Consider the following 14,324-nt stretch of genomic DNA (forward strand, 5'->3'; position numbering starts at 1 on the left):
TGCTTCCTTCTTTTCAAGGTCAATCAGTATTTGTGGAAAGCTTATATGTGACAGCACTCTTGACCTCAAGAAAAAATTAACACAGAGGACAGATTACAGTCCTCTGATGCTGATGAAAAAAATTGCTAAGACACTTCAAGAAGCACTGTACTTAATCACTGTTCTGTAACTTTAAAAAATTAGAGATTATATAGCTGAGAAGGATAAGAACTTTTCACAGTGACTTCTGCTATAAAGTGTAATTTTTAAGAGTGTATAGAATGATGACTTAACACATGTATATGTTGCAAAATGATGACCAGGGTGTGATTTCTGGTGTCAAGTCATGGGTAATTTCCACTACATCACAACAGCCTCTTTCCAAGATAGGGCAGACGTTAATGTGTTCTAGGTAGAAGCATACATATTGTGCTGTAGAAACGAGGAAAGAATGAATGGAATTCTGAATTAGAAAGACAGGAAGGAAGGACATGTTTGAGGAACTGCTGTTTGGATTGTGCTGCAAATGTTAGGAATGTTGACCAAACTGGAAAGGCTTTCTAAAGTGTAGGGACAGTATGTGAAAATGTATGGGTTTGAAGTATATGGTGGTTCAGGAATTACAATTAATTAATTGTCTGGTAATTATAACATATTGTTCATGAATAGATCCAATTGGAGAAGAACTTGAAAATGAGATTCAGCATTCGATGATAAAGTCTTCTACAGATATTAACTACTATATATAAAATAAACAAGTTTCTTCTCTAAATGATTATATTCAATATCTTGTAGTAAACCTATAATAAAAAAATATGAAAAGGAATATATGTATGTGTATGTATGAGTTAAACATTACGCTGTACACCAGAAATTGACACAACATTGCAAACTGACTATACTTCAATAAAAAACAAACACGATAAAATGTAGCTCACAAAAATTAAAAAAAAAGGAACAATCTTGTGTACAAAATACATTTCATTAGACAACAAAAAAAAAGTCTTCAAAAGCACTTGGGAAGTGATAATGTAGTGAAAATTTATGAGTTGGAGAAAGATGTAATGTGGCTTATATTTTAAAGAGAATTGTATGAACTCAGTGTGTAAGGTGAAATGAAAGAGAAAAAATGGACAAAGTTAAGAAACTCTTAAAATACACCAGTCAAGAGATGGTGAAGACCTAAAATTCAGCAGGAAAAAACAAAATGAAAAAAAGACGTTTGGTGAAAGTAACTGCATTTCCAATGTTTGGCAGTCATTTAGATCACAGACGTGATGTGAGAGAAGGATAAAATTATTCCCCGAAATGAAATTTAAGATTATTCCTGGCATTTCCAGGGGACCTTTCTGTAATTAGAGAATCTTGGCAGATGCTGTATATATTTGGAGATGAAGGAAACACAGAAACAGAGAGGCAGTGATAGATCTTAGGTGAGACGGAACTGGAGAGTCCCAGCTTCCTCTTACAGCTGTCAAACAAATCCCTATCAAATCTGCCAGATGGAGGAAACAGAAATGACAAGAATCAGACTCAACCCACTCCCTTTCCTTTTCCTATGATAACGTTCTTTACTTTCTCCAGATGCAACCGTTACCCCGTGCCTCTGTGTGGTCATTCACCTAATGAAAGAGCTATGAGTCTTGCACCAAGGGTTTTCCAGATCTATTCTCAGCCACTCTACTCCAATGGTACTGAGGGGAAAAGGAAATGATATTTATCAAGCAGCTGAAGGGTGCCAAACATATTGTACAGTTGGGTTAAATCCTCCTAATAATACAATGAAGGAGACATTGTTATCCCCATTCGTACAAGTTTTGAAATTTAGGGCACAAAGGTTTCAAACTCACAGTTAGAAGAGGCAGTTTAAGTCATTAGACACGAAGTCAGCAAGACGCCAAAGCTTGCAAGCCTTGTCTGCTTACTTGAGAGAGAACTTAAATAAGACTTCTTTTCAAGAAGAAGGTATATCCAGGCTGTGCTCTAGGCCTTCTGGAACATGGGAGGGTGTGAAGCCTGATGATGGTTCTCTGAGGGGACCGAGGGGATGCAGGGTTAGCCTTCTGCCTGCTGCTCATCTAAAGGATTCAATATTAAATGGATAATCAGGAATGTTTCCTTCTTCTGGAAATCTGTACCTGATACACACATTATGTTTAGAATGTATGAATCTTCTCTCCGTCTACTCAGTGATGGAGTTCACGATGTCCTATCCCCAAATGCAGCATCTTGGTATATCGACTATTTTAAGCTGAAGGAGTCTGAGGAAACAGCAGAAGCAGGACAGTTATTCTGACCCCTTCACCCTTTCGGTTCTTCCCTGAAAGCATGAGCTAAATCACTCACTTGAAAGATGCTCTCTTGTACCAGGAGGAAGGGAGAAATTCTTATCAACTGAGGACCAAGAAAGCTATATAAATAAACTGTGTTACATCTTCACCATTTATTTCCCTTAGCCTAAACCCCTCTGCCTTGTCAATTCTTCACAGATGTTTTGTTTTTTTGTCTAAAAGGTATAAAAGCTTCCTGTTCTGCTTGTTTCTTCTGGTCTTCATTCTCTTGTGAAGGCTCCCATGTATATGCAAAAATTAAATAAAATTTGTATGCTTTCCTCCTGTTAACCTGTCTTATGTCAATTTAATTTTAGGCCCAGCCAGAGACCTAAAGAAAGCAGAGGATAAGTTTTCCTCCTCTACATCATCTACCTATCTATCTGAAGTTTGTGTGTACCTATGAACACATCATGCAAACAGGCCCTAATTGACGAAAAATGATACGACAATTTCTTAATAATGGCACAAAAAACTTCAGAACTATAGATTGATAGTTTTATTGTTCTTGGTCATCTTGAATATCTTATGATCTCTCTATGACCCAGACTTTCAAAGGTGATAGTTTAAAGGAAGATTCAATAACAGAAAATCTATACTGCCTCTGGTGGAATTAGACACAGTCTTAATTTCCTCAGACAAGATGGATTTAGAACTTGTAGAAGTTTTTTGGAGAAATCTTCATAACTGAATCTCTATAACTGTTTATAAAGAAGCCATGCATTCCTGCTCAGGACTAAAATAATCAAATTAAAACCTTGGATATTTCCCAGAAAATAAAGCTTTAGTGTGCCCCTGACTTTAGAAAGGAGAGATAGTAAACAAAATATAGGAAAATTGGCCTTAAGACAAACTTGATTCATCGTCTCATCAATTCTGCCATTACTTTTTTAAAAATTAATTTATTTTTTACTTGAAGTATAGTCAGTTTACAAATGAAGATGAATTCTGCCATTACATTTTAAATGTATCAAGTGCTTGGCCAGACATCAGAGACTGGAGCATCTGAGGCAAAGTCCCAAGGCTGAAGCAGGTGAATTTTCCTCATGTAGGTGATCACATAGACTTCCCCTCTTTATTCTCATTAGCTAATATTTAAGCAATGGTAGAATGTAATGAATTTTGGTGATGCTGTTACATTTTCCAAGAAAAAAAAAGAAAGAATGGGCTAGAGATTTTCAAAACTAACTCTTCCTTGAGACCACTGAGAAGTATTTTGCATTGCCATTTTCATTCAATTTTTAATAAAGTTGTAGGTGCTTTAAAAGTGGAGAAATGAATAAGGAAATCACCACGAAGAGAGAAACTGAGGCGTGGTAGAAAGTAGTAGCAAGTGTAAGATGGTCTTGGTTTAAGCCCCTGTCATGAGATTCTTTTGAGTATTTTTAAAATTAACCATATTCCCTAGTTCTTATTTATTTATTAACTATTATGTTATTATGATATATTTATATTTTATAATGTATATGTTTATTATATTATTTACTATATATTATATTCTTCATTGTTTCATTATTTGTTGTTTATTATTTTCCCCAGCTTTACTGAGATATAATTGACATATAATATTGCATTAGTTTCAGGTGTACAGCATAATAATTTAACATTTGTTTATACTGCAAAATAATTGCTACAGTACGTTTAGTTAACATTGATCACCTCACACAGTTGCAGTTTTTTGCATGTGATGAGAACTTTAAAGATCTTCTCTATTAGCAACTTTCAAATCTATAATGTGTTATTAACTGTAGCCACCATGCTGTACGTTACATCCCCAAGACCTATTTATTTTATAACTGGAATTTTGTGCCTTTTGACCACCTTCACATATTTCTCTCACTCCCTGCCACCCCTCACTTCTGGCAACCATCAGTGTCTTCTCTGTATCTATGTGCTGGTGACTTTAAGATACCACATATAAGTGAGATCACATATATAGTATTTGTCTTTCTCTGTCTGATTTTTTTATTTAGCATAATGCCCTCAAGGTCCATTCCATACTCCCTAGTTCTTAACCTATTATCAACTTTCACCTATGCAAGACCATTCTCACTATTTTTTCTCCTTCCTCCCTGATTCTCAATCTCACTCCTGTTCCCATAAGTATCAATTATAGCATATTTCACCTGTAACCTTAGAGAGAAAGGATCTATTTATCTAAAATTTGAATAGATACAAATGATAATATGATGTCAAATGAGTCTATTATTTACTTTCTTTACTAATCAATATCTCTGAGATCTGTAATTGTTAGAGTAAGTGCATCTGCTAGGTAGCTGCTTCTGCGTGTTCATTATCTGCACTCACTTCATACCATTCATTCACTGCCAACCCTCGCACCAAAGTCCTTCTGTGGACATTGAGAACACACCTCTTACATCCCTTTGGAAGTAGTGACCTGGAATGCACCCTGTTTCTTTTCTAAGAAGAGGCTGCACCTTTTACTCCCCCTTTCTGGATAGCTTCTGCATCTCCACATCCATTCCTACAATTGGAACACGCATGTTTCCTAATTCTGCCATTCATTCATTTTAATATAAGTTTGTATCCAAGTGCTATTTTAATTTTCATTTTTCTGGTTGTTTGTTGGTGATTTTCTGTATTTATTCATATGCTCGTTAGGCACCAAAGCTTCTTTCAAATGTTTACTGTTCAAATCCTTTACTCATCTTTTTTTTTTTTAATTTGGTCTCTTGCATTCTTGTGGATTAGCAAGCACCTTTTGAATACTGCAGACTCACCTCTTGAGTGTTAGCCAAGTTAAAGTAAAAAATACTCAATGACACATGTGAAAGATGGCAAAGAAGACCTGATTTTACAGTCTAGGAGACAGATGGGGCTCAACTCCAAGTATGGCATGGGCAAGTGGGGATTTATAACTATGGAACAGAGTTGGGGGGTGGTCAGTGGGTGAAAAATTGCTAAGAAGAAATAGGGATAAAAGTGGTTCGGCTAAACCAACCTGAGTGAATTCTTGCTGAAGACAGGCCGGGATGATCAGATATTACTTGGGGGATGGTGGAGGATGAAGAATTTGAGCTATCAGGGGCGAGGTTTCTAGTAAAAGTTTCATAGCAAGATTCTTGTTAAAACTGGATTTTACAAGGAAGTGCATAGATGGGACTAGGAGGAGGTTCAGGAGACTAATGTTGGCTCACACAAAGAATCTCTGTTAGCTATTACAAATACCTGTTCTTACTGAGTATCTATATGCTAGTTACATTTTTTATTTACTGGAAATCCTAAATGTTGATATTATAAAATTTGTCATCTTTTTGCCTCATGGTTTGTGATTTGGTGCTTTTAAGATAATTAAATTTCCTTTCATTGATTTCTATATTAAAGCAAAATTTGCATATAGTGAAATGAGCAAATGTTAAGTGTAAGACTTGAGTTTTACAAATGTGGATACCTATATAACTGGTACCCCAATCATGAGATATATATATATATATATATTTTTTTTCATTATCCCCGAAAGTTTCCATGCCTCTTGTCAGTCAGTCACCTCCAAACACTGTTCTGGTTTCTATTCCCATGTTTGCCATTTTGTAAATGGTCCCGTACAAAAGAATATACTCTTGCATTTATCTTTTACTTAACATTAATGAAGAGTTTCATCCACATTGCGTGTACCAAAGTTCATTCTTTTTTTATTGTTTAATGTTCCAGAGTTTATTTATGTGCAAATATACAAGATTATGATTATACATTCTTCTATTCACAGCATTTGACTTGCTTCTGATTTTTGGCTGTAATGAATCAAGCTTCTAAAAATACTCACGTACAAATGCTTTTGTGGATATGTGTTTTGAGTAATTTCCTAGGAGTGGAACTGAAGAAGTTTTTCCCCATTCTTATATGATAAAGCTATTATTCTGACATTTCTTTGATTGACTTTGTTATTTACATCATCAATCCCTATTAGTATATAGCTTAAATTAGGAATTTTGCTTTTTTCTCTCTCTAAAACTAAGCCACATTTTGCGATTTCATCTACTAGAAGAGCCACTCTTTTCTCTTTGAACTGTAGTTCCTTCTTTATTATATTCAAGTTTCTACATATAGATGGTTCTGTTCCTTTGTACTCAATTTAAAAAAAATTGGCCTATAACTTTATTGGCAGCATACAGTTTTTATTATTATGACTTTGTAGTATGACTTGGTATCTGGTGTGATGCTATCCTCAATGACATCATAGAGGTTTGACATAAGAAATATAAGGCAGAGCAGATTTTTTCCCCCAGTAAGATGGGTTTTAATATAAAGAGTTTGGTACTTACAAAAATCATTGGAATGACTGAAGTTGTAGGTTTGAGGCTGGGCCTCTTATAAAGATATTCTCACCCTACAGAACTGACTGAGGGGAGCCCCTCCTGCCCAGGAGGCTTCTAGAAGGACTGTCCATTTAAGAATTCTGCACCCCCTACCAACAATGTCTATGAGGTTGGAGAATGGACACCAGAATGTTTATGTGGAGAAAATTCCTCTGTGAGCCTGATTTTCAGAGGAAGAGCCATAAAAAGGCCTCTTCTCACTTTGGGCAGCACCTAATTTGCAGCTTGAATATTGGTGGAAACAATCACCAGAGTCAGAGGAAGATGGTAATTGCTTTCCTTTCTCTGAAAAGAAGGTAGAATAGAAGTTGCATTGCCCATCAACTGTGTCCAGAACATGCTCTCTTCATCACTCTTTGTTTCAAAACTGATTTAGCTCTTTGAGGACTTTTCCCTCCCATACTCATTAAAAATTTAATTTGTTAATTTTATCAGAAGTGCCAGCTTGAATTCTCATTGGGATAACATTGACTACCTAGAGGGCAAAAAATGCTATGCTAATTCAAATACACTATTCCAATCAAAAATTGTTTGTAACTGTACCTATTCAACTCTTTAATGTGTTTTAATAAGAGTTGCAATTTTTGTTTTTTTCTTGCATTCTTTTGTTAGGTTGATTTCGAGATACCATTTAAAACAGCAAATCTATGAAGTGCATTATTCTCTAGCCTGGTATTGTTGAAATGCTACTGACTTTTGTAAGGTCATTTTGTGTCCACCAGCCTTGCTGACTTCCTCATTTATTTTAAAGGTTTGTTAATGTTACTGGGTTTTCTACATAGTTAACACATCAGCTATAAAGTTAAAGATTTTTCTCTTCCTTTTCATTTCTTGCAAAGCCTACTTGTTTCTTGTTTCGTTTTTATTAACCTTGCTGTATGTTTTTGATATATTGCTTTTATCAAAATGAGGAAGTTCCAACTTACAATACATTTTATGAGGATTTTTATTGTTAATGGGGCTCAATATTATCAAATGGATTTTTTGAAACTATTGAGAAAATCTTGTAATTTTTTTCTTAGATTCTAAGGTGGTAAATTATGTTAATAGACTTTGTATTGATGACCTACACTGTTTGGTATAAAACCTTATTGAATGTCATGTGCTTTTTGTTGTTGTTTTGATTTACTTTTTATTGAAGTATAGTTGATTTACAATATTATGTTAGTTTCAAGTGTACAGGATAGTGAGTCAGTATTTTTATAGATCATGCTCCATTCAAAGTTATTCCAGGAAAGTATCTATAATATCCTGTGCTATCTCCTTGTTGCTTATCTGTTTTATAAATAGTAGTTTATCTCTCTTAATCCCATACCCTTAACATGTCCCTCCCCCTTTTCTCTCCCTTTTGGTAACCACTAGAATGTTTTCTGTATATGTGAATTGGTTTCTGTTTTGTCTATATATTCATTTGTATTATTTTTTAGATTTCATATATAAGTGATATCAAATAGTATGACTCTTTCTCTGTCTGACATTTCACTAAACATAATTTTCTCTAGGTCCATCCATCTTGTTGCAAATGATAGAAATTCATTCTTTTTTATGACTGAGTAATATTCCATTTTATCTAGATGATAGATAGATAGATAGATAGAGTAGATATAGTATAAATACATATATCTCACAGCTTCTATATCCTTTCATCTGTTGAGGGCACTTAGGCTGTTTCTATTTCTTGGCTATTGTGAATAGCGATGTTGTATAAACACTGCAATATGTGTGTCTTTTTGAATTAGTGTTTGTGTTTTTGTTTTTTTCCAAATATATACCTAGGAGTGGAATTGCTGGATCATATGTAGTTCTATTCTCAGCTTTTTGAGGAATCTCCACACTGGTTTTCATGGTGGCTGCACCAATTTATGTTTCCACCAACAGTGTATAACTGTTTCCTTTTCTCCACATCCTCTCCAACATTTATTTGTAGTTTTTTTGATGCAAGCCATTCTGACAGGTGTGAGGTGATATTTTATTGCTGCTTTGATTGGCATTACTCTACTAATTAGTGATGTCAAGCAACTTTTCATGTGTCTGTTAGCCCTCTGTATGTTTTCTTTGAAAAAAATCTATTCAGAACTTCTGCCCATTTCTTGATGGGTTGTTTGTTTGATATTGAATTGTATGAGCTTTTTACATAGTTTGCATATTAACCACTTGTCAGCCACATCATTTGAAATATTTTCTCCCATTCTATAGGTTGTCTTTCCATTTTGTCAATGATTTCCTTTGCAGTGAAAAATGTTTAGGTTTAATAAGGTCCATTTTGTTTGCTTTTGCTTTTATTGCTTTTGCCTTTGGAAACTGATCCAAAAAATATTACTACAATTTATGTCAAAGAGTATTCTGCCTATATTCCCTTCTAGGAATTTTTTGGTTATGGATCTTACATGTAGGTCTTAAAATATGGAAAAATCAGCCATTATCTCAGTACTCTGGCAAACATACACTTCTAGGCTTAACTTAGTATCTGATATTTTAATGATAGACTATTGATAATTTATTAATACAGTCAACAAATCTTTGTATATCACCAATGTCTGATGTTACATGAATTCTGCTTGATTTAAAAAAATCTTTTACTTCATGTACAGTAGAATTTAATGCCCAGTTATGTTCAGTAATATTAATGACTTCAAACTCTAACTAGGTTCCTACTAAGTTAAGAAGTTTATGCTCCTACTTTTTTTAAACTTTAAAATACAAACATCCCTTAGAAGGTTAAATCTGTGAATCATTAATAACCTCAAGGACAATTACTTTAGTAGATTCTTTCTTCATTGACCAATTTAGGAAAATGAAATCATAAGAAAACTGGACTCTAGGAAGGCAGAAAAAGAACAGAAGACGGGGATGATGAAATTAAATTTTACCTGATTTTACAATCTATCCTACTAATAATCATTATATCAAAATCTGACCGCTTTTGAATATTATCCAGAAATCTCTATAACAATATATTCTGTAAAAGAAAAGGGTCCCTTCCTCTGCAAATCTGATTTACTTTGTATTTAACAAATTCTATTCTCTGCTTAGTGGTTCTATATGTCAATATCTAACAATGTTTCTTTAACTGTAAACACCAACACTGAGGAAATGACTTCTCTGAATAAAGCCAGTAAACAAGTGTGAAGCTCATAGTCTGAGATATTTTATATGCAGCCCTATATAGAAACAGGACAACAGACCAATGTTGGGGATTTGATGACAGCAGAAAAAGACCAAAGTAATGCTATGCTTGTTGTACAACAGGTGTAATGAAAGATTTGATTAATTGAATTATGAGCCTGGCTCTATTGCTAACTATTACATAACCACAGTGTAATCACATTGTCACTCTGGTCACAACTTCATCATTCAGTCTGTGTTTGATTCTCATAAGAATGATTTTAATTTATGGGAAAACCCTAAGAGTAATATGTACAACAAAAATTTCTTTCTTTCTTTCTTTAAATTTTTCTTTTTTTTATTTATTTTGTTGAGGGGAGGTAATTAGGTTTATTCATTTACTTTTATTTTTGGAGGAGGTACTGGGGACTGAAACCAGGACCTTGCGCATGCTAAGAAAGTGCTCTATCACTTGAGCTATCCCCTTCCCCCAGAATTTCTTGAATAGTGGTGAAGATTACATTGCCCTATATGTACTTTGATGGCAAGACAGCAGGGTTTGGAGGACCTTGCTCTGGCTCAGAGGACCAGGGTCGATAGTCCTAGTACTGCACATGGATGTTCATAAGCTGCTGATGCTACTTGGGCTCACTGGAGAGTCTGCACCCTCCCATTATTAAGGTCTTTCTACCTTTTTGTCCCCTCCTACCTCTTCTGGTGACTCAGGAAACTTGCATTCCCAATTTTGATCAATTACAGCCTTGGAACTTTCCTGATTATTAAAAACGACACATTGAGATCAAAGATCACACTACAGACATTTTGCTCCATCATCAGCCTGGCCCCTGTGGTCAATTTCCAAATTGCATTCTGTAACTACAACTACCAATTTCAAAGGAAAGGAGAAGTTTGACAAAATTGAAAGGCACGCTTGGTTTTCATGGCAAGGAAAGCTAGAAAAGGAGATGAAAATATTTGGAGGGAGGTAACAGTCTCTTTCTTTCTGTTTTCCTATAGTTGCCTGAAAGACAATCAAAAGCAGCTCGGGAAGGAGAATCCAGATGTGAAAAGTAAACGGTAAGAACACAGCATATCAGAGCATTTCCCTCTCCCAAAGATTAACTTCCAGAATCTCTGTCCCAAGAGAGATAACACCTTATCTTAGACCTCTTAGAACCACAATGATCCAATTCTTTGCTGATTGCTTCTAAGACCTTCGCAGAATGTTGGATGGGGAGTCTACCTAAACATGAAAGATGGGGTATTAGTGGGTGTACATATTTTGTTTTTTAATAGCTATATAAAGCAAATTCATGAATGTACAGCTGAAATAAAAGATGTTTGGCTTTGGTTGGCTATTTGCGATGGCCATACTTTTAACATACTCTTTATGCTTAGCCAGAATACTCTTTGGGAAATACAAGTCTAATTATGACTTTCCCTTAAGACACTTTAATGGTTCTCTCTTACATCCAGAATAAAATCCAAATTCTTCACCTGGGGCTTCAATGAGGATTGACTCCTGTGTACCTCTCCAATGTCCTATCTCACCCTGCACACTCACCCATTATCTCCCAGGGAGTCACACTCTTCAAGCCACCAATCATTTCCACCTCAGGACCCTGGTACATACAGCTCTGTTAGGGCTCAGGGTTTTTGTTTTCCTTGCTTGTGCTTGATATCATCTCTTCTGGAGATGCTGGCTCTTGTGAATACTCTGAAAAATCTCCCTGACTAGACTATGTGGTAATGCTTTTTCCACACCTGGTGGATTTCCTGCACTGCCCACCCCACCTCCCTCACTTATATTTGCCATGCCTTTATCTTAACTTGTAACTTTACATATATATATATATACACACACACACACACACACACATACATACATATAATTTATTTATTAATAGGCTTTATTTTTTGAGTAGTTTCAGGTTCACAGCAGAATTGAGCAGAAAATAGAGTTGGCACATAGCCCTCCCCACCCACACACATATACTCCTCTACCCTCAGCATCCCTCATCAGTGTGGCATATTTGGTACAACTGATGAACCAACATGGGCACATTATTATCAACCAAAGTCCATAGTTTACATTAAGGTTCACTCTTGATGTTGTACATTCTATCGGTTTTGACAAATGCATAATGACATGTAGCCACCACTACAGTATCATATAGAATACTTTCATTGCCCTAAAAATCTCTTGTGCTCCATCTATTTACTCCTCCCTCGTAACTTTATATTTGTTAATTTAGCTTTTCATAGTCCATCTTCCTCTACGGGCCATGTGTTTGTCAAAACACTAACCACTGTTTGACTCATAAGTGCCTATCTGTTGCCCAACCCTCACAAGACACTCAATGGAAAAAAAGGACAAAAAAAAAAGAAGCAGTGAAAAAAAACAATCTATATCTGGACACCGGTATCTTGCCTTGGCTTAGATGAACAGAAACACCCTGACTTGTTTATCGGTCATGGGCTTTTCATATCTTTGCACTCAACCTCTTTCCTAATCATTCCATTTCAAGGTCTGGGTTTCTACCTCTGAAATGGCCCCTCCTGCAGCTACAAAGCATAAAAGGACGAGGGATTGAGAGGAAGGCCTAGGTGTTTGCTGGTGATGTGAAACAATGTTTGCAGGAATCAGTCATTTCCTACGTGTTTCATATCTGCTTTCTCTGCACAAAGAAAAAAGTAGAAACAGTAGAGGGACTATGACTGCCCTGTGACTCTTTGCAACTCTCCTTTACATTTTGTGGTTGGAAAGGAGATAGCAAGTATCTGGTGAGGTTATAGAACCAAGTTTCTGATTCTTATCTGCAGTTTTTTCCCCACGGATGTTCTGGGATTCATTATTTATTCTTGAAGTTCAGAAGGCATTACATAACAATGTTCCATATGATTTGTGCATTTTTCCCTATAAAATCAATATTCAGCTTCAAGTCTTTAAGTTTTATTTTTATATATTTGAACACTTTTATTTTATTTGTTTGGTTCTCACCTCCAGAAATAACAACTATGTTTATATTAGGCCTTCTTTTTTCATAATTAACGACTTGACCTCCTCATTTTATACCATTTAATTTTCCAGTGTGCTTTACATGCTACTGCTTTGTTTCTAGAGGAACTGATTTTACTTTTCCATGTTTTTAATGCTGTTTTAATTTCTCTAAAATGTTGTCATTTCTTTCAGTTGTTTTCCTGATTTATGCTGGCCCACTTTCCCTCTCCATGTCTTATTATTCTTAATATTTAATAGCAGATAATCACTCTTTGTCTGCCTTAAAAAATACACTGTTTGTGCTATTTTTGTGTTATGTTTGTTATGCAGGTCATTTTTGAGATAAAGTGATATGTATGTGTACATCTGAGCATTTGCTTGGGGAGGGTGCAGAGGAGAAGTAACTTAAGATTCAGGCTTTGATTTTAGTATGAGTCTCAGACTGCCTCCTCACCAAATACTCTCCCTCTGCCCTGGGCACATCTCTGTTCTGCGTGTATTACCTTCTTTGCAAAGGACAGGTTGTATCCTTTGCCATCTCCATTTTTCCTCTCAAATTTAGCAGTCCAGGAAGCAAACAAAAGGTGATGTGTTGGCAATCCCAACCCCTTTGTCTCTTCTCTGTTTTCATAAAGAATTCTGTCCCTGTGGAAATAATCTCTATTTCTCTCATCATTAGCCCACATAATGTCTGTCACCGTAAGTTGGCAGTTAGAATTTCTAAGACTTCTCATTTGTCTTTGAAGATACGTACTCTCTCATGAAGAATAGCAGAGAAACAAATTGTGTTTCAATATTCTTCATTGAATCATTCCTGATTTCACCATACTGCACATATGTTCTCTGTATATATGATAATATACAATATGCATGGTCTAAGAATTTAGTAATTCCTGAAGTTTCATAAATTATGGAGTCTGTTCTTCATATTTTTCATTATTATCCTACATTTTTGTGGTTTTTCTTTTTTCAGCTTTACTGAAGTAACTTGTCATGTAAAATTTTAAGATATTTAGAGTATTTGATGATTTGATATATGTACACATTTGGAAAGTATTTTTCCACTGAAGTAATTCACACACCCATCACTTCACACATTTGCCTTGTTTTATGTGAGAGCGTATAAGGTCTACTCTCTAACCATTTCAATTATATAATACCGTGTTATTAACTGTATTTCATACTTTTTCAGAAAGAGACAAAGTAAGCAGACTTTTAATTTTACTTAACCTTTGAAATGTAATCTAGCAATGACCTTAGGTTAAGAGCAAAGAAACATTCCTTTCAAGTGCAATTTTAGCTTTGAGAACTGGAGTGTCTCATGTTATTATCTCTTTTCTTTGTAGGCAGGAAATGACTACACTTGAGAGAGAAAATCAAGGTCAAGATAAGAAAAGTAAGTCATTGCTTCAGAATATTTCTCAAACTAGGGATGCTGTAAATCACTCTATTTCTAGCACTTACAAATGTTGCTCAACATCTCCCTCTTGAAATTCTTCCTTCCTTCATTTGTTTTGACACCACATTCCACTGTTTGGGTTCTCAATTGCTGGCCACTTCTCTATGATCCAG

The 14,324-nt window shown here is 35.3% G+C and overlaps 1 protein-coding gene and 1 long non-coding RNA gene across 4 annotated transcripts in view; one reads left to right on the forward strand and one right to left on the reverse strand.

The window, feature by feature from the left end:
• The window catches only part of LOC140689221 (uncharacterized), a 213,626-nt gene that overhangs the window by 183,437 nt on the left and 15,865 nt on the right, over window positions 1-14,324 (reverse strand). The window lies entirely within an intron of this gene.
• The window catches only part of LOC140689219 (germinal center-associated signaling and motility-like protein), a 29,663-nt gene that overhangs the window by 6,810 nt on the left and 8,529 nt on the right, over window positions 1-14,324 (forward strand). Inside the window, exons 1-3 of one of the 3 annotated variants that reach the window (XM_072949421.1) lie at window positions 6,601-6,913; window positions 10,769-10,828; window positions 14,099-14,148. In XM_072949421.1, the coding sequence (XP_072805522.1) occupies window positions 14,106-14,148 (43 nt within the window). In that variant the 5' untranslated portion in view covers window positions 6,601-6,913; window positions 10,769-10,828; window positions 14,099-14,105. Of the gene's footprint in view, window positions 1-6,600; window positions 6,943-10,768; window positions 10,829-14,098; window positions 14,149-14,324 lie in introns of those variants that run through there. The other 2 variants (XM_072949422.1, XM_072949420.1) reach the window with 2 other exon arrangements.

This window comes from Vicugna pacos, chromosome 25 (assembly GCF_048564905.1).
Source record: "Vicugna pacos chromosome 25, VicPac4, whole genome shotgun sequence".
Classification (NCBI taxonomy): Eukaryota; Metazoa; Chordata; class Mammalia; order Artiodactyla; family Camelidae; genus Vicugna; species Vicugna pacos.